The following is a 21,039-nucleotide window of genomic DNA, read 5'->3' as shown; positions in this document are numbered from 1 at the left end:
TTGCCTTGTGTTTTCAAGAACCTGAGGCAAGCAATTATTTTAACAGACCTACAGACCCTTGGGGTTCTCAGTGTGCTTAAAATAGCTCTTGGTGTGTTCCACAAAAAAGTAAACCAACAAAAAGAATTTAAAAAGACAAGGGAAAAAAAGGAGAAAGTTGTCCTGTTCAAAGCCTTACTTGCAGCATCAAATTGAATTGAACAAAAATCCTGATTAAGCCTCCCAGTTTGTATGCGTAGATATTTTGGGTTTGCTGCTGCTGGGGCACAAGCAGGGAAGGGAGAAGGATGATGTTGCATCACCCCAACTCTGTTTGCTCCTGCCTGCAGTGCATAGGGCCTGGAGGGTCTTTGGGGCTCTCCTGGGATCTCACTGAGGCACAGCAGCTCCAGGTAGTCCCCAGTCATGCCCAGCCACCTGGGAGCACATCATCTGCTCCAGCAGCTCTGTTGGCCAGCAGGGGCAGGCAGTGGCATTGGCGTGGCAGGCACATCTGCCTGGGAGGGAGCAGTCCCAGGGCAGGCTGGAGCAGCTCGAGTTCCCCAGCATGGCCAGGGTCATTCCTCTCAATGCCTTCATTGAGGGAAGGACAAAGCCAGCATTATCCCTGCCTGCAGAGGGGTGCCTCCCTGCTCTGCACCCCTCCATGGCCCTCCTGTCATGGGACCAGCATGCTTCCACTGCTCGGGACACAATTAAAGAGAAGCAACTAATTAGCAGGTGGGTCTCTATCCATCCCAACACCCCAGCATCCCTCTGCTGGTCCTCTGAAGCTGCAGTTGCATCCCAGCACTGGAACTTCCTTTATCTGGTGTTAATTGAGCATGTGCAATAATTTCTTTTCCACTGCATTGCAAGCTGCAGAGACCCCAGAACAGGAGTGGCCATTCAAATTGCAATTTCAGAGAGGGTGTTCGAAACAGGCTGGGGTGGAAGAGATGGCTGCCCTGGGCAGGTCATAGTTGTGGATTTGTTCATAAAAACAGAGTTTAAGAGGTAAAGTCAGCAGGGAAATGAGTGAATGAAACATCTTTTCTGCATTTCAGCTGGTAAGAATAGACACTTCAAGCTTTCATTCATTAAAAAAAAATTAGTAAGAAGGATCATGGACATTCTTCAAATGAGCTCCTAGCTGAACAGAGATGGAGTTTATTTACATGTGAATGTTTCTCCTTGACAGAAGAATACTGGGAAATTCATCAAGAGAGAACAAAACAGAATATTTAAAAATATACATTTTAAAACATAATCAAAGCTGGCCACAGATGGGCTTCCAGCAGGAATTGCTATCCAGTGGTGTGAGCGGCAGTGGGACATGGGGGGCTCAGTGTTTTGTGGTGTTACCATGACATGCTGGGGCTGGTGCCATGCCCCAGTGGGCTCCTAAGTATCGATTTTTGCTCTTCTGGTTCATTCTTAGCACTTCATTTCCCATCTCTTTGTCCCCCTGGGATTTCTTAATTTCATCATTCCCGTGATTTCTTGTTTTTCATTTAACTCTAGATGAAGCCACCCTGGAGCTGATGAAGACCCCTCGCTGCTCTCTGCCCGACATCACCATTGACGAGACCAGGAGGAAGCGATTTGCCCAGGCTGTCACCAAGTGGAGCAAAAGGAACTTGTCCTGGAGGTAGGAATTCATCTATACCCTCTGAAATCTTGCAGCAAAAGACCAATTCCACAGTCACCTTTGTTAAATATGGCTTTGAGGTGAGTTTTAGAGTGATGGTTAAAACATGTCCCTCTGAGCTCCCAAGACACCATAGATTATTTATTTTAACTCTTCTCCTGACAGTCTCAGTAGTGACTTCTTGTACCCACTTGGCAGTGCCTGGGAATGGTGCAGATCAGGCTGGTGAATTAGCTGGGAGCTTTTTGCTAGGTTGCAATGGTTGTTAGAGCATCTTTTTTTCTTGATGGCATTAGGACTCTGCTTTTTCAGGCAGCTGCCAAGCCTGGAACTTCTTCTCTTGCCCCACCCAAGTCCAAGCATAGGAGCATTTTCTGGGTAATAAAGTCACTTATTTTCTCCTAATCCTTGCCACAGGCAAGTATTTTTCCCTCAGTGTCAGGGAGCGACACGTGTAGGTCCCTCTGCACCTGTGACACACAGAAGTTCAGGTCCAGCTTTCAGAAATATGCTGCAGGTCAGTGCTGGCAAGCAAACTGATCCCTGTCCTACCAAGATTTGTGCTTTTCGGAACTCATTTTTGGCTCTCAAGTACCATGTGCTGCAGTGATTTTGTCTTCTAAGAATAGTGTACAGAATGAGGTGCTTGTACTGTCCTGATAACACATCTGGATCCTATGGAAAATTCCCCTTATTAATAATAAGTTTCTCTTTGATCCTGGCATAGCCCCTAGAGAGAGTTCCCACTGCAGTAACAAATCTCAGCTTGGCTGTTGCTGTCGACACATGTTGAAACTATGGGCTTAGCAGAGATTTGGTCTATGTTCCAGCAGATTCCTTTGAGACTTTATTTTGAGGAAAGATAAACATAGTTCAGTGTCAGGAAGAAACAATTTTAGTTCATAGATGGCTTCATGTTGTGAAGTGACCTGTGCTATAAAAACTCAGCCTGTCTCCTTGTTGCCCAGTCTTGACTTGATGGGGAAAGAGGAATAAACTTCACATTTCAGGAAGGAGAAAATCCTTTGGGGGTAAAAAGAAAACCTGCCCTGGTGTTGTGGGAGCTGCCAGTGCCAGTGCAGGGGCATGGCTTGTGCACAGCCTGACCCCAGAAGCTCCTGACAAACCTGAGTGACGTCCCATGGCAGGGCAGGTGTGATGGCTGGGCAGCACAGGCAGGGGACTGGCACTGAAATGGGTTCTGGTTGTTCTGGTGGATGCAGCCCTGGGGTATCCCCCACCTCCCATCCTCTTGGGAACTGTGATGTTGCAGCAAAGATTACCATTAAAAAGGGTTTAAGTCTGAGACAATATTATATGTAAAGGATAAAAAAAAAAAATCCATCTCCTGACAAAGTAATTTCTGTGTTTTATTCTTTGATCCTTTACAAGATCTTGGCTTTTGTCCAAGAAAGGCCTGTATTTACAACTGCAGATTGCAGCCAGCAGAACGCTGTAGCATTACAGAAACTCCAATGTAGTATTTACATTCAGCTCTGGAGATTAAACTGGCTTTTTGGAAACTGCCATGAAAATCGGCCAATAGAGACATAAAAGTTTTACTTGTTTACTTTTGCACATTGCTTGAAGATTTTAAAAGAGGAAAATAAAACTAAATGCTACTCTGGCATGGATTTAAAAGTTGAAGAAAAACCTGAACAATTGCCAGGCTAAATAAACAGGTTAGCAGAGCTGTAGGAAAGGCCTTGAAATAGGCACATGGACTGATTGAGAAGGCAGTTTTGGGCAAACAGAATTTTAACAAGTATACAGGTCGTTCAGGTTTCTTCTTTTTACCTTTGAATACAACAAACCTGTGGGATTGGAGGGCTCAGGGAGAAAAACAACACAGGCTGCATCCTGCACAGCTCACAGTAGAGCCTTGTCATGTTCTGGTACAGCCTCGTAGCATCCCATTACAGCATCAGAAATAGATGATTTTCTGTGCATCATCTCTATGTAGAGTTTCCAGGATATTACAGCATAGAAATTCTCTTTTAACAGGATTGTTTTTGTTATTGTTTAATTTCCCTGTGCTCTCCCCAGGCGCCAAGGCAGCAGCTAAGACAGTGGCGTGCTGTGGATGCCCTCTGCCGGCATCAGTGTCGCAGCTGCCCACAGCCACTTCCCCCTCATGTTTGCAGCCTTATTTTTCATTTGCTGGTTTTCCTTTATTGGTTCTGCTAACACCCCACAGAAGGGGAGTTCATAGCTGGCATCTCCATTTCTTCCCAGTGTTTGCTGTCTCCCTGCAGTCCTGGGAAGTGCAGCAGCAGGGCCAAGCCCCATCTTTGCACTTTTCGAGCTGCCTGGGGCTCCCTGGAGCCATGGAAGCTCAGTTTTTAAAATTTTCCAGTTTTTTTCTTCCAGTGCTGAGCTGAGCTGGCTTTCATCTGTCTGTAGTAAAGGACTACTCCCTTGTGCCAAGACATCAGAGCTGCAGCCTTTGACATGATGCTCAGGCCATGGAGCTGCCGGAGCGGGAGCAGACCCCACTGGCAGAAGAGCAGTGGCACCAGTCAATCAGTGCCCAGTATTGCTGAGTGTCCTGAGCCATCCCCCAAGGGGAGGTGCCACTGTCTGAGCCCAGGTGTGGATTTACTCAGGCATGGAGGCATGGCAGTCAAGGTGTGCAACCCCCAGTTCTGCGCTTGCATCCTCAGAACAATCCTTACCCTCCTGCTTTTCTCCTTTAATCAGTGGTATCTTGCCACGTGGACCTCCCATCCAAAGCCCAGGCTGCTTTGTCCCCCATTTGTGGGAGTGACAGGTGCCCAAGGAGGGCAGACTATCACCTCTCAATGTCAAGCTGCCTTAGGTCATTGTAATGCCTCTGTCACAGGCAACTGGGACCCTCATAGGAAAATCCCCGAGCAGCTGAAGCAGAAAGCAGGCAGGTGTGTGGAGGCTCAGTGGCTTCAGGGTGACTGGCGTTCTGTGTGGGATGAAGTGCAGGAGAACGAAAAAACTGGACGTTTTTGGGTGATAGTCTAAGTGCTGGGAGAGGATGGATGGAGGATTCAGACACCCACTGCTTTCCTCCTGCAGACAACAGCAGTGTTGCAGCACTGCCAGGGTAGCACTGGATCAGAGCTGCTGTGCCATGAATGGCTCTGGGCAGCTGGAAAAGCACCTTTGCCAGGGCAGCAAGCATCTACCCTTTCAACTGTCTCCTCTTCCTTCCCCTTCCAAGAAAAATCAGGGTGGGTTTATCAAGCAGTCCTTAGCCTGCTGTGTTTGCTAGTTCTCTGCATTTATTTTATTTGTCTGTAGTTTCAGGACTAGGAAGGAGTGCTTTCATTAACAAGCTATTGATTTCTCATCCATCACTGATATTCTCCCACTTTTATCTTTGGAAGGACAAAAACCAGTAAGGATCCCAGAAATCAAAATAGCTGTGGGTACCCCTCAATGTCAAACAGAGGCAGATCAGTCCTCTGTAGTCTCTACTTATTAGAGATATAACGTCCTAGATACAAAGGATATCATCCTAGATACAAAGTCTATTTGGGATGGGTCAAGCAAAGGAGGTGACTCGGGGACCTCACGAAGGACCAGCAGCGGTGTGTGAGTTAGCCTTAGTTTGTCTGCATGGCAGTGCTGCTGCCTGGCTGAGCTCTAAATGCAGAGGGGAGATTTTCTCCTTGGCATCCAGTTGTGCCCCTCAACACCACATCTTGCTTGCAGCTGCAAGTTCCAGTGCTGTGGCTGATGCTCTCTCCTGCAGCCCCATCCCCCACAGGGATGGACACTCCTCAGGATGTCCCAGAGTGTGATTTCCAGAGGGATGTGGGTGACCCATAGCTTAGGGCAGTGTTGGTGGCTTGGCTGGAGGGACTGAAGAGCCCAGGTCCATCACCCTCTCTGGCTAGCAGAGGCTGTCTGGAGCAGAGAGCTTTTTCTCCAATTACTCACATCAGGCTTTTGCCCAAGATCCCAGTTCTGTAAGAGGAGTGTCAGAAGGGATTTACATCCAAGGAGTGCTTCTCTCCACTGAAACCGAAGTGCCCTTTACTACTACTATTACTACTACTACTACTACTACTACTACTACTACTACTAATAATAATAATAATAATAATAATAGTAGTAATGAATTAAGATAGGAAGAAGCTTATTTATCTGCATGTTGTTAGAAATGTGCCTCCTTTTCAGTGGGATTGCATGATGCAAGGCCAACAAACATCCTATCAGCATAAAAGTCCTTTCCTAATCTCATGGAAAACAATTAGCAGAGCTCCTGCAATCAAATCAGATGCTGATTTGAAAAACCCTGATGGGATTCTCTTGAAAAATGACAGTGATAATGAATAAAGGATAAGGGACTTCTCACTTATACCTGCAGTATATTAATAAAATCTGGGTCAGCTCAGAGGTGTAGGACTTTTTATAAAATGTACAGTAGTAGTGATACAGTACAGTACAGCAGTGATACTGTTTCTACCTTAATCTAATGTTTCTAGAGTCAGATCTTGGCATGAAAATTAATAATACTTGTTTCTCTAGACAGGGCTTTTTATCCACCATCCTTGTACAAGGAAGATCTGCTTTATTATCCTCATGCTACAGCTGGAAAGAAAAGGAAATGAAAACAGCTCTTGTGGCAAACAGGACTTGAGGAGGAAAGAGCAACTAGTGCCCCCAAATATGACTCTGTGACTTAGGCACCAAGATCCTGGAGAAAGGTCATAATTCTTGGGCTAAACATAGTGCGTGTTACACATCTAATGACTTATTCAGTAGAAATTTAATCAGCAAAGAGTTTACCTAAGTCCCAAGGAGTGTTATGAAAGATAAAGACAGCTAGTTAATGAATAGCTGGAATCCACATGGCTTTTTTCTCTACTCTAGAGGATTAGATCCAGACACAGTCTCTTCTAGAAATTAAAAATTGCCTGAAAATTGTCTTTTCTAATCCCATGCTCATACTGCTTCTACCCCTGTGCTGTCTCCTTTACAAATGTGTTTTCTTTGAAGTCCTACAGTTATCTGGTGTTACATGCAAGTAACTCATTTAGATTTGTCAATAAGGTTTTTCTTTGCCCAAAGAGTCAAGGGATAACAAAGGTGAATATATGAATGATTTTTGCTCATTTGGCTGTGATGCATTTTGCCTGATTCACCCACTCTTTCCCACCGTCTCTAGAACGAGCTTCCCAAGTGCTTCAGAGGAACTGTTAGTGAGATTTCTGCTTATTCTCATTAGTCCTTTTTTGCTCTGAGATATAACCCTGACGAGTTTTGTCCTGGCCTGAAGGTGGTGCCTACTTTGGACTACCTGTCTCTTGAGGGTGTGGGATGTGCTCCCAACTTCAGCAAGCAAGTTGTTCCTACTCTCCTTTTCATACCCATGGTGTCTCCCAGCACTCCAACAGCTACTTGGGAAGAGCTTGAGTGGTGTGACATCCCCTTCTGACACTTCTAGTTATCTCTTGAAGTGTAGTCAGGTCATCACTGCCCATTGATGATAAGTGGTGTGGTACCGAGTGATACTGTCACATTACTAAGTAATGCTGGTACATATTGGGCAGGAGGGTAAGTGACGTGATCATAATTACTGCTTCAGCATTTAAAAATCTGTCAAACCATGACAACACTTTGGTGTGCTGGTGCACAAAAAAGAAAGTATCTGTTATTATTGAAGTAGAGCTGGCCAGAAATTATCCATCAGAACAGGCTTTTGTCAATAATTACTCAGTCAACAGTACATTTGCTTGGAAAGCGGGTATATTTTTGTCAAAACTGTCAACAAAAGATTATCTAAATATACTCCTCTAGAAGCCAAGGTGTCTTGTTCCATCTTTGCCTTTTCAGCTCCTCTATTAAATCAACAAAATTATGAATTCTTTTTCAAAGTTGGGTTATACAGGAAACATTGACTTTTCTTCCATTCCAGCTCAGCCCAAAAACACCAAAAGCTGTGAAGGCCTCACTGCGGCTCTGATGCACCAGGCACCTGCAGAGCCAGTTCTGGCAGTTCTTGGAGGTCTTTCATGCTATTGACCCATTCTCTTTTTGCCCTCTTTATTTCAGAGTTCGCACCTTCCCAAAAGAGTCCCACCTGGGCCACGACACTGTCCGAGCCCTGATGTACTATGCCCTGAAGGTCTGGAGTGACATCACCCCACTGAATTTCCATGAAGTGGCAGGAAACAATGCCGACATCCAGATAGACTTCTCCAAAGCAGATCACAATGATGGCTATCCCTTTGATGGACCTGGGGGGACAGTGGCACATGCTTTCTTCCCTGGAGACCATCACACAGCAGGGGACACTCATTTTGATGATGATGAATATTGGACTTTCCGATCATCAGGTAGGTCAGGGTAGGAGAGCTGCAGCCAAGCACAGGCTCTCAATTTTCCTTTTCTGCTCTGGTGGTGGAGTGGTTTAGCCTCTGTCACACCTTCACCCCTGGCTTCAGGATCCCTGAAGTCTTCTGCTTCTAATTCTTCTCTCAGCCTTGCTAGCAAAATCAACCCAGGCAGTGTTAAGGACACTCTTATGTTCCTGGAAGCCTCAATGGCATCTCCATGTTTCTTCTTATCCTGCCAGCAATTGCCAAGCTCCCATTCACCCAGCTGCAGTCCCCATCTCTTCTGAGACCTGGAAGGTTACAGGTTGAGTATGCGGCTGCTAGAGCTCTTGGACGTTGACTACATTCTCCAACTTCAACATTTTTGGGTACCTTCACTGCCACAAGTCCCAGTTTCCTATTTTTAAAGTATAGTACTAGCTGATCTATCTATAACGGGCTCTGTTGTGCAGGGAAAAAGGCCTAGCTTTTTCCTGCCATCTCCTGTCGATTATCAGACATCAGGATGCACCTCTATTCTTTTTTATCTTCATCTCATCTGGCTAAAGCAGAGTTTTAATAAGAGAGAAAGTATCAGAAGCAAGTGTTCCTCAGCTGCAAAACTATCTGTGGGGATCAGGTCCCCAGCCACCACATCAGGTGAGTTTTGACAGAATGTCTTCTTTGCAGCCACCAACTGCTAATGTACTTGTCATGCCACCTCCCCCACCAGCCTCCTAGTGGGATCCTGCTGCCTCAGCTTAATGAGTTTCTTTAAACCTGTCTTCTCTGAAACAAGCTGATGCCTTCTTCCTGCTCACCAATTGACCTCCATCCATCCCCTTGAGTGTTTGTGGGCAGGAGTGTTTGCCAGAGGTGCTGGAGGAGCACTCGAGGTGAACTCAAAGGTTAAAGGTCTGGACAGGCTGATCCTTGAGAGCTACACCTGATCCTTGTTTTATGCTGGTGTGCAGCCCCAGCTGATGGCTCTTATCAGGAAGGAAAAAGAAAAAGCTGCAGTTTTGATCAGCAGACATGCAGGGCAGAGGCAAGTGCTGTGGTCAGCAGCTTGCCACAGTGAATGTTTTAGTGATAGAATCAGTTTTGCAGCTGGTGGTTGGGAGTGCTCCTTGTGAAACACACTCCTCTGAAGGAGCAATCTCAGAGCCAGCATTCCTGCAGGGAGTGCCCCTCCAAGCACAACCAAGGGATGAGGGCATGAGCCTGCAGCGAAAAGCTGCCCTCTATTTTGAAGATCTTGGAGCTATCCGAGCTTCATCTTTTATTTATATTGTCCTTTCTAATGATTAAAAAACAACAGTTTGGTAGACGATATAACAATATCCCCAAGGTTGTCAGTCTGGCACTAAAATGTCAGAGAGCATATGTCTTGTTCTCTCTCAGTGCCAGCGAAAACAGCAAAGGTCATAAAAATCTCACCTGGTAACAGACACTGTAAATAACAGTCATGGAGGACGAGGCAAAATTCAGCGAAGGATATCTCCCTGCTCCAACACCCTGCGACTGGTGAGGAGCACTAAGGACTGGGCAGGATCAGCCATGGCTACTTTTGTGCAAAAAAGTAGACATCTCAGATGGCAAAGAAGCCAACTCCTTTGTCTCCGATCCTTCTCAGGGAATGTGACACTCCCCTGAGCTCCACAGGGATCTTTCCAACCTCACTGCTTCTTTATTACAATACTTGACATCATGATCTTTGTAAGAACCACACTTAAAATCATTGTCGGTACTACTGCAAGACACTGCTGTGCGGAGAGGGGCAGAAATTGCACGGACATGTGGCCCAGCCTGTCTGGAGCTGGGTAGTAGGAGTGCACCAAGCAGGCTAAGTCCCACGCAGCTCCTGGGAGCAGCTCCTCCTTTGCTTTGGTAGCAGTGGCTTATGTTTGGAAATGAGCATCAATCCCTTACATGAGTGTCTCAGGCTCTGGAGAGGTTAGGACTGGTCTGTATATGGGTGTGGTGTGAGGCATTGGGGGCTGGATTGCAAATAAGGAAATTTGAGGAAAGAAAATATAGTAGAGATAGCCCAGACCGAAGGAAGAAAGTCATCAAAGGAGGTATTGATGTTCAACCATGTCTCCTTAATGCCCATTGTGGTGTTTGAGGGTAAAAGTGTTTGCCAAAGGCAGCAGACACAAGAGCTGCAGCCCTGTCGGCACAAGGTGTGTAACAAGAAGATGGTAAATCCTCTAAAAACAAGCTGGACACGGTCACCTTCTTGTGTCAGGGCAGCAGTGAGATGAGCAGATCAATGGCCGATAAGCAGATGAGCCTTCACGTGTTTGCGTGCACACAGGAAGGCTGAGGGATGGATTTGGCTGGGGCAGCAGCTTAGCTCATTGTCACAAGATGTGACAAGCTCTTGGCTGGTGGCTGCAGAAATCTGGTATTCTGGGCAATGCAAAGGCTGTTTCAGCAGCTGCAGTAGGCATGGTGAGGTGCAGGGAATGACTGCTCTGGCCCAGCTTCTGCAGTGCCCCTCAGCAGATGGTTGTGATGTAAGTGTAGTCTCAGCCCTCTGTCCAGATTTTTCTCAGGTGCCAACAGTGATCTGGAAATAAGGGGGGTGATACCCAAGCTGGTGTAGGCTGAAGTCTGGTTTACTTTCCATTTTCATATAATACACTCCTGTCTCCAACTGAAAAAAAAATTTTTCAAACTTTACCTATTCCAAAACTCCTTCCAGTTTATCCAGCATAAACCTACACTTTCTCTTACAGCCCTTGCAGCAAATCCCCCAATTACTATCAGCACTTAGTGACTTCTGTTTCACTTTTGTCCTTATCTCCAGACACTCACGGGATGGACCTATTTGCCGTAGCTGTCCATGAGTTTGGCCATGCCATTGGCTTGACCCACATCTCTGCCATAGAGTCTATCATGAGACCCTACTACCAAGGTCCAGTGGGAGATCCTCTGAAGTACGATCTGCCTTATGAGGACAAAGTCCGGATCTGGCAACTCTATGGTAAGTTTGCATCTCTCATGTGGCTACGGTGTGTTCCTGCCGTGGCAGGACACACTGGAATAGCTGTTTTCTGAGGTGAACAGTGTGGAGGATGGTTCTCCCCACTACTGCTTCTTTTCTACACAGGAGTCAGGGAATCTGTGTCCCTCACAGCCAAACCTGAAGTAAGAAAAACGGATGAGCATCCAGTCCTTCCAGAGCTGCCAGAGAATCGCTCCACTGTGCCGTAAGTAAAATTTCTTCCCTTCCTGCAAAGGATGTGTAGTAGTGAAGCTCTGCTTCATCAGTATCTTGCCTGTTCAGTCTGGCTTAGTTCTTTCTCTCTGGATCTCTGGGTATTTTGCTAAAACTCACATTTTTTACTCATACTAGTGTAAAGTTGTCACTGTCATCCTTTGGTAAGTTCATCCTTGCTGGAATTTTAATCAAACTCCTTAAGCTAAGCTCCTTATGGCCATGTTTGCACCTAAAAATATGAGAGCCTTTCTCCCTGCTCTTGTGGGAGCCTATGCTCCTATGCCATCCCCTCATTCCTACCTTGTATACTGGGAAGGTGGATGTGGTTTGCCTCCACATCTGTTATTTTGTGGCGAAAGAGGGCAGTGAAGCGGCTGCTGGCAGCCCAGCACAATTGTTCTATCAGCAGAACAGATTTATGCTTCCCTGCCACCCACAGCAGCTTTTCTGTGTAGGTTCCCAGCATCCTCTCCTTGTTCCTTCATCAGTCATCATTTTGTATGTGGGCTTTGTGGCTCTCTCAGACCTTCATACTCTGTGCCTTCCTTACACACCTTGTTAAAGCAGCTCTGTATCTCAGCTGCCTCTTGCCAGTGGCTTTCACCAGGCATCTTTCACTGGATATCACCTCACTCCTCTGGGTCCCTCTGTCTAGGCTCAGCTGCATTCTGCTTTGCAGCTCTGTCACCTCTCAGTGCCACTTGGGAGCTCAGCCCTGGAGCAGCAGCATCCTGAGCTGCTGGAGCGAGAGGCTGCTTGGCTGTTTTTCGTGTCCTGCTGCCCTGGGGTAGCTGGCCAAGCCGCACTGTGCCACTGGGAGTGGGAAGCCAGCTCACCCCTCACCAGCTACCTGAACTGGTGGATGTGTAGATAGTGTCCTTGCTTGACTCCCAGCAAATCTGGTGGCTCAGGGTTGTCAGTCCAAGCTGTCTTCAGGCTGAGGTTTGCCTGAGCTCACCCTGTGCACGTGGCTGGGCCTGAGCATGAGGAGTGACAGACGGGCACAGCCCGTCTTCTGCAGGAGCAGAGGTGATTCAGTCCATGGGCTAGGAGGCACTGGGGGACACAGCCACTCACTGCCTGCCTGGGCCCTGCTCACCTGGGCATCTCTCCACAGGCTCAGGCGGGATGTGCCCAACAGGTGTAACACGCACTTCGATGCAGTGGCCCAGATCCGGGGAGAGGCCTTCTTCTTCAAAGGTGAGCGCTAGGGACCTGTGCCTGTGTCACCCTGGGGTGGCTTTGGTGTGGCAGCACCAGATGCAGCGCAGTGTGGGATGGGCTGGGGTGGGTGGTGAGGATGAACTGGCTGGGGTTTATGCACTGCTCCCACAGACCCAGAGAGGCATCTCGGATATCTGATTGTGTGGCAAGACTGGTGACAAAAGTTTCCATTGATGTAAAATGGCCATTGAATTTGTACCCTTGAGGTTTTCTTATATTCTTAAGAAGTATCTGTACTTATGGCAATTCCTACCATATTGGAATGTATTACTCATTTATGTTTCAGTGAACTAGAGCAAATACACAAACTGGAGCAGAAGAACAACAATATGATATAAATCCTTACAATTAGAATAAAACTGCCTCTCTGCAGATGTTAAAGTGTTAGAATTTTGTGTCCTGCATTATTAGGCTAAGATCCAATTTCCATAAAATTTTAAAAGTTGGTGTCACAACCTGCCAGCTCTGGAGAAAGAGCTGAGTGTGTGTAGAATACAAATCTGAAGATGCATCTTTGGTTTCTATTGCTTATCTCCCCTCAGAAATTCATGCAAGATCAGATGCAAATAACGTGCAATACTTTCTAACAGGTAATAACAAATACAAGACAAAGTTGACAGTTGCCTCCTAAACATCTTGCTCCAGTTCACGCCACTCTGTGGAGTTCTCTGGAGAAAACACAGCATGAAATGTGCTGCAAAAAGGCTGAGAATCCCAGAGGCAACACAGAGTTGTATTTGGAGCTGCCTCTGTAAACCATTAAGACTCTTCAGAAATCTCATATCAGTCTCTTTTAGCAAGAAAAAGTTTGTCATCCTTCCCTCAAAGGACAAGTCCGTTTCCTTTTATATTATCCAAAATAATTCAGAAATCCCCAGAATACATTTTCCTAGCTGGGCCAGTGCTGCTGCAGGTGTTTTAATGCATTTGCTGGCACCACCAGTACAATCATCCTGGAAGCTCTGCAGGACTGCAGTCTCTGCTTAGTATCCTGCACCTCTAGATGGTATCAAAGTCCTTAACTCTGCCTCCTTCCTATTCAAATGGTTTCCTCCTCCTTTATTTTCTCACTCTTTTTCTTCGTTACAAAACAACCCCTCTGGTATTTCTGTGCTTCCTTGTAACATCCTAGACAATTCCAAACATGAAAGCAGCTGAAACTTCTGTGTGCAGGAAGCTGTGGCTGCTCCAGGAGAGGAGGAATAGGGATGGATTTTGGATGCTCTTGCTTAAGGCTGTTGGTGCCTGGTCCCACCAGCTCACAGGAGGTCCCATGCAGAGAGGGAGGGGAGGATGAAAAGGTTTCCTCTCCTGCCCCAGCTCAGTGGCACAACCTCACGCTGTGGCCAGGAGTATAATAACTCCAGCGCACTGACCAGAGTATTATTTTAATCCAAACAAAAAAAGTGATTTCTCCTAATGACTGCCAGAAATAAAAAGCAGTTGAGCTGCTGCTGGAAAGCAGGATGGCTCTAAATCATGGCTCCCATCCCACATGCTTTGCTTCCTGCTGCTGTCACCCACCCTGCACTCACCCCTCAGCAAAGGTGGGCTGAGTGTGGTTCAGTAATGTCCAGTCTGTCCCTCCAGGCAAATACTTCTGGAGACTGACTCGCAATAAGCACTTGGTCTCCCTTCAGCCTGCTCAGATCCACCGTTTCTGGCGGGGTTTGCCTCTCAATCTGGACAGCCTGGACGCAGTCTACGAGAGAACCAGTGACCACAAGATTGTCTTCTTCAAAGGTGAGAGCAAACGTAGTGCTGGAAGTATAGAATGTGGTGGTAGGGAGCAGACACCAGTGCTACATGTTAAGCATCTCGAGGGCTGGTCTGAAACTGTTGTCCATGAGCAAGGCCAGGAGAAATGAGCTGGCAGGGAGGCCAAGCAAAAGGCAATGGTCATGTTCTCCAGAAAATGAGGGAAATGTCATTGATGATAAATTTCAGCCAAATGTAACTAAGATCTGAGCTTTTCAAGAATGAAACACAAGCAGGAACCACCCCTAGACACTCTCACAGGTGGTGTGCTCCTCCTTTGACCTTTTCTCTCTTTAGTATTTGTTGTTGAGAAAAGAAGATAGAGAGGAAATAAAAATTAAACTGAAGACCTTCAGTTCTAATAATTATATTTCTGTTACTGAATTTTTTTATTAAAATAAGTGGCATAATTCTCTACTTTTATTTAGAAAAACTAGCAAGCTTTTTTTTAATTTCTTTTTTTCAGGAGAGCTGGAGGAATGGTTTAGCTCTTGGTTTCTATATGAATGCCCAAGTCCTCCCACAGACCATTCACCCTGTGATGGTTAGATGCCACTCATGCACTCAGTGTGACCCAAGATCCTGGCAAGCACTGACTCTTGTTTCACCAAGGTTATATACTTGAAGTGCTAAACACATTTCAGCCCTCCATTCTTCCTGTTTGGAAATTGCTTTTTGTCTCCTGACCATTCTGCTTGAAACATGGTACAATTATGGGTTTCAGAAGTGCTGAACCTAGCACTTCTGGAAGCAATAATTTGGTTTCAGATCCCCCAGCCAGGCCAGAGGGATGGCTTATGTCCCACACAAGCCCGTTCGCTTGCAGAAGGCCTTTCCACGAGCAGCCGAAGCCCTTCCGGGCCACCAGTGCACTCAGCCCCGCAGGGCCACACCAAGCCCTGCACCTCCCCATGGAGCAGCATGGGGAAGGCTCTGCCATGTGTGTCCAGCTGCCTCAGGCAGCCTGCCCTGCTCTGCTTTCCCAGAGGGAATGGGGCCACCCCTGGCTCTAGACCCTCCCAGTCAGGTCTGCAGGCCCCTCACTCACTCCCTTCCCTCCCTCCTTCCTGTCCCTGATGGGGATGAATAGACATCCAACCAGGAGTTCAGGTCAGGGGGCTCCTCCCAGCTGCTCAGGAGACTGGAATTCCTGATATGCCACAGCTGGCATCTTGTTCCAAGACATGCATTCTCTGTGTGTATTAGTCCTGCCTAGCTCCCTACATAAACTCAGAATTTTCTTTCCAGCTATAAAATACGACTCATTCTCTCCCTCCAGCACTCTCATTGATCCCTGGACAGAAACCAAAGAGCACAAACTACCTTGGCCTCTAAGGTCCTGCTGGTGATGCACAGGCATGCATTCATGTTTCTTCAGATATTCTAGAAAACCAAGGGAGGAAAAAGTCTGATCCTTAAAACAGGCTGTGCAATACTTAAAAGGACACTGCAGGCTCCCAAAGAGATTTTGTAAAAGAAGAAAGACTGTCCTAATGGTTAGAGAACTGTGAAGAAATTGAGTCATCTGGGTTCATTTGCTTGTTCTCACACAGACCAGGGCCCAGTCCTGTCATGCCTCATTTTTATAGGGAAAAATCCCATATTGATGGTTCTCTCCTGCCCAAGGTCAGGCCGAGGAGGTGACTGTGTAAGACCCTTGAAGAGCAATGAGCTGCTTGTATGGGATTTATACAGTCCCTGAGCATCTTCATAATTCACAGGTCTCTTGGCCCATCAGGCTCTAGAAAGCAGTGATTTCTCTTCCAGAGTGGACTACACTTGGCTTCTCAGAAGCCAAAGAGCCCACAGAAAGTGCTCATTTTGCCCACAGAATCTGCCTGTAACTTTGTTTCTTTGGATATCAGGCAGAAATCCAAAGGGCAGGAAACCAAACACCTCCATCAAATACATTAAAGTGACAGCTGTACTGACACTTGTCAGTGTGTTCAAGTTCTCTTTCAGCAGCAAAGCGGGGCTATATGCATGGACAGCCTGACACAAAAAAGCAGCTCTTCAAAGCCAGAGGTTCCCCCATGGGCTGACCCTACCTATCCCCATCGTTATATGCCCAGAGCTCAGCCCCAAGGCTTTGTCACCAAGTAGATAACAAAACATTAGCTCAGCTCATCTGTGGGAAAATACTGGTTTAGGTTGTGAAACATGTGATTTTATTCCGTGCTTGTTTCCTTTCCACAGGAGACAGATACTGGGTCTTCAAAGACAACAACGTGGAGGAAGGGTATCCACGGCCTATTTCTGACTTTGGCCTGCCCCTGGGAGGAATTGATGCTGCTTTCTCCTGGGCTCACAATGACAAGACTTATTTCTTTAAGGACAATCTCTACTGGCGCTATGATGACCATGAGCGGAGGATGGATCCTGGGTATCCTTCAGAGGCCATCCTGTGGAAGGGAATACCCAGCCCTTTAGACGATGCCATGAGGTGGTCAGATGGTAAGTCCATATGGCAGTAAGAAAAAAACACAGCAAAGAAAATCAGTGCTCTGTTGAGCTGTAGCTTCTTCTGCTCTTCCTGCCAACACAAACACTGAGCGCCCGATGGAATGTTCCTGGTGACTGGAAGCTGAAGAGAGGTGTGATTCCAGCCAGAACTTCCCACACTGCTTGCTAGAAGACACTGTAATTTTTTAACAGGCAACAAAAATATTCTGGGGGGATAATTATTGCACTTTAGTATAAGAACACAGTTGATGTGGTTTTGCAGTGATTTTTATCCTAATATGGACTGATTTGCTCCTAGCTGGTTTTGTTGTCATTGGATTTTTAGTTGGATATATGAGGATGCTGACAGAAAATACTTTTAAAGTTGTTTTCCCGGAGTTAAAACTTATTTTCTGAGCATGAGATTTCTCAGTGGTTTCTTCCCCTGAAAAGACAACAAAAAATTTGTCACGGGAGACATTTACAACCAGCTATTCACTCACAACAAAGTGGCACTTCCAGGGTTTATTTAATGGTGACCTAACAGCATAATAGCAATCATTAAACCAGGCAGAGGGGAAGGCCGCTTCCAGAGACTTTTCAAGCTGAATTTCCGAAGCTATTGAGAGTGACATTCCCATAGGCAGAAGTTCTTTGAGCGTGTGGCCTGCTTAGACAATTTACAACTTCCCAGTTCCGAGTGGAAAACATGCACCTGAGAGCAGAAGGTTCTCAGGGCCCTGTCAGGCTCAGGTTATTTTTCTGAGCCCAGGGTCAGCAGCACGCATCCCAGGTCATTAATGGATAGCTGGGTCTCCAGTTTTACCGCACGCTATTACAAGAAGGAGAGCTGGTATGGGTTCACAGGGCCTTGACCCTACACACCCATGGTACCAAGAGGTACATCTGCTCTAGGACTCAGCACAGAAGAGGCGAGACCTCACCATTCACCGCCAGCTGCTGGTGGCTCCTGGCTGATGTGAGAAATCCTGGCCAGGCATAGCATGACCTTACCCTCTGTAGCGTCCCTCCTGCAGGAAGAGGGGATGTTGAAAACAAGTGGTGATATCTCACATGCCTCCACTCCCCAGGGCTCAGCTGGGGTGGGAATGCTCCTCTGCTGCTCCAAGTGCTCCTTTGACTGTCCTCTGGGACACTACCTACCGCCACTCACCTTGCATTTGGGTTTTGGTCTCTGCAGGTGCAAGTTACTTCTTCAAGGGCAAGGAGTACTGGAAGCTGCTGGACAGTGAGCTGGAGGTGCAGCCCGGGTATCCGCAGTCCATCGCTAGGGACTGGCTGGTGTGCAGTGACATGCAGGCTGATGCCCCCGAGACAGCCGGGAGCAGCAGGACCGGGGCACGCTCCAGGCCGGGGCTGCACGACGAGAGCCGCTCGAAGAACGGCTACGAGGTCTGCTCCTGCACCTCGGGCACCCCATCCGTGCACCCTCACCCCATACCCAGACTGACAGCCAGCCTCGTGCTGCCTGTGTGGACAGCAGCACTGGTCTGTGCAGCCCTATGACAGCTCATCTCACTGGCAGGACAACATCATGGTGCTCCAGGATACATGATTGCTGACTGTTGCGAGTGGAAAAAAAAAAGCATTCCTAGGAACATGCCAGTGAAGGGTTTGAATTCTCCATGAGAAAAGAACAGTGATTTTGTTTTGGGGTTTTCTTTCTTTTTAATTTTAGTTTAAAAGTCTAACAACAGAGTTGAGTTCTGCACTTTCTTATTCCCCCATCCAGTTAAAGATGAGAGTGGTCTCGTGTTGAATTTAGAAATGCTCCATAGAGATGTGTTGCTCTGGATGTTTAAACACAGCAAACAAGGGAGGGGAGAGCTGGGAGTGGGGACAGAAGAGATGCTGCTGAGATAGACTGTGACAGAAAGGCATCTGGCAGAAGGTAGTAGTTATGTGCTGACACAATGTACACATCCCATTGGATGTACTAGGTAGAAGAAACTGTGACTCTACTAAGATTAGCTGCAAGGTGATCATTATTTTACTATCAAGCCTGCTGTAGTCACTGGTGTCTGGGGAACCTGTATCAGTTTCTGTGGGTCTGAAACACCTTTGCCTTTCAGAAGGCACTGCAGCTTATCTTTGTATGCAAGTAATTATCATTTAACAATTTCTCTAATAAATCTTGGCCACCTACATGAAGATCTCCCGATCCTGTGCTAGATCAAGCCTGACACCTGCAGCAAGTTTCTGGCTGCTGAGGCTCTTAGCAGCCTCACCTCCGGATGAGGAGCAGTGCAGCCAAATGAGATGCAGTTACAGCCACTGCCCCACACTAATCTATGCACACAATCTCCCGGTCTTAGAATTCTTGCCTCAGATTGGCTTATGTGTTGGGAGGAATCAAGATGTATTGCATTTCTTTGTGACTCTGCCATACCTGGCTGTGCTGCATAGGATGGGCTTGAGCAGGGAAGATGCTGCAAGGTCAGCTCAAACTCTTTTTGATGCCTCTGACAGGAGCTTGGAGTGGCAGAAGCCAAGGTGAAGCACTGCATTAGGATGTTCCTGTTTGGGTTTATTCCTCACTATCAATTTTCTGTGGTATGATTTGGGCATCTAAGAGTCCTTGAAAGTGGTGAGTGAGAACTTGGATGAGATGTCAAGGAAGCCAGGGTCCTCGAGTCTGCTGTTGTTGGGGGACATCAGTGGGCAGAGGCTGCTGGCACACACTCTTCTTCTCTGCCCTGCTTCTGCAAAGCTCCTTCACAAATGCCTTTTGCTGCCCTGCTGCCGTCAGCTCCTTGGGGAGACACGGCAGCAGCATGTCACTGCAGGACCCAAAGCTGCTCCAGTGGCCCTGGTGCCAGGTGTAACACAAAACCCTCTGTGGCACAGCAGGAAAGGCAGAAAAAGTGCACAGCTGCATCCTGACAGAAAAAGGGGGTCTTCTCAAGTTTCCCTCTGCTATTTGGTCTGGGGCTGTCAGGATTAACCATGAACAACCCAGCCAGACCCCTGATCCCTCAAGGGAAGCGTCAAACAATTCAGTAATGATTACAGAGGAAAAATTACTGCTAATCATTTACAATCTGGGGGGAATTTCCTTGGTAATTACAAACCTAGGACATGGAGAATACTGGAGGTAGAATCCCAGTTTTGGCCATGAGCACCTGGAGAAGAAGGATATTTCTCTTCCACAGGATGGAAAGCCCGGCACCCTGGTGTTTCAGGGGCAGATGAACGAATGTGCAGGGGAAGGAATGACCAGCAGGACCTTTCTCCACCTCACTTCCAACTCCAAGGTGCAGCAGCTCCAGGTGTGATCAGCTGCCTCCAGAGGGTCACCTGGACACACCTATGCAGGGAGCTGCTAGCCCAGAGGGGCCAACAGGGGCATCCGGAGTGTCCCTCCAGAAAGCACAAATGGAGCATCCAGCAGGGGCTGGGGAGCAGCCATGTGCACCTGGGCATGGGAGCATCACTCCAAGAAAATGCCAAGGGAAAAGCTCTCATGCCAACAGGCAGCACCTGAGCAGGCTGGGCAGCACGCAGGGTCCCAGGGAGGAGCTTTTAACTTTCCCCATTTATCTTGTCTCCCTCAAGCCTCCAGTCCCTCCACAGTGCCCCAAGGAAGGAAAGGGGTTAATTAGGAGAAATGGATTTAAATTGAGGGAAAAAGCTTCCTTTTCCATAATTGTCTGTGTTTAAATTGTGGGGGAATCTGCTTCCCCTGCGACTTTAATGGTCTTAATTGAAGGAAACTCTGCCTTTTGCATGCTGTTAGGGGTATTAATTAGCAGGGAATCCTCATTTTCCATTACTGTCCAGGGAGAGGAAAACCTTGATGATGCCTTTTTATGAGTTTGAATTAAGGGTAACTCCCCTTTTCTCATCATCCTAAGGCTTAAACTGAGGGGGAAGCCCACAGTTGTCCCTCCTTTTTAAGGGTTTGAATTGAGGGAGAAATCCCCCTTTTTCACTCACTGGAGAGATTTAAAGTTATGAAAACCCCTCTTTTCCCAATATTTTAGTGGATTAAATCTTGAGTTTATTTGCACTCACACCAATCAGCAAGGTAACCATGCAAAGTAATCTAAGGCTCCTCAATAGTAAGAACTGGCATTTGTTTACAAATTACATGCAGTTTTGTATGGTGCTGTGTAGCCTCAGAGACAAGTACAGAAAAAAGAACTACAGAACTGGAACCTAAGTTTGAACAGCTAAGTCATTTGTACCTTCTACATGAAAATAAAGCAAACATAACCACAATATTATTACAATATTGCTCTTACCCTGCTGAAGTTCTCCACTGTGGATTTCAGGTATAAGAGCACATGCTTTACTCCCAACAAAAGCTGGTCAGGTGGGAGCCAGGAAGCCAATTTTGTCTGAACACCACCTTCCAGTAGGGTATTGCTTCCTCTCTCATAGGCTCTCTTTAGCAAAGTGGTAAATGCAGAATCCAGGGGCACAGCAGGTTCTTTGCT

The 21,039-nt window shown here is 46.9% G+C and overlaps 1 protein-coding gene across 1 annotated transcript in view; it reads left to right on the top strand.

Moving 5' to 3' along the window:
* MMP17 (matrix metallopeptidase 17) overlaps positions 1-20,821 on the top strand; it is a 54,682-nt gene extending 33,861 nt beyond the window's left edge. The window contains exons 3-10 of the mRNA XM_056504581.1: positions 1,504-1,630; positions 7,664-7,947; positions 10,742-10,918; positions 11,045-11,144; positions 12,273-12,355; positions 13,970-14,122; positions 16,334-16,591; positions 17,781-20,821. Of these exons, the coding sequence (XP_056360556.1) occupies positions 1,504-1,630; positions 7,664-7,947; positions 10,742-10,918; positions 11,045-11,144; positions 12,273-12,355; positions 13,970-14,122; positions 16,334-16,591; positions 17,781-18,106 (1,508 nt within the window). The 3' untranslated portion in view covers positions 18,107-20,821. The remainder of the gene's footprint in view (positions 1-1,503; positions 1,631-7,663; positions 7,948-10,741; positions 10,919-11,044; positions 11,145-12,272; positions 12,356-13,969; positions 14,123-16,333; positions 16,592-17,780) is intronic.
* Positions 20,822-21,039: the final 218 nt, after the last annotated feature.

Source organism: Oenanthe melanoleuca, chromosome 15, assembly GCF_029582105.1.
Source record: "Oenanthe melanoleuca isolate GR-GAL-2019-014 chromosome 15, OMel1.0, whole genome shotgun sequence".
Lineage (NCBI taxonomy): Eukaryota > Metazoa > Chordata > Aves > Passeriformes > Muscicapidae > Oenanthe > Oenanthe melanoleuca.
The sequence above is the reverse complement of the archived record's forward strand: the minus strand, read 5'-3'. Positions and strand labels throughout refer to the sequence as shown.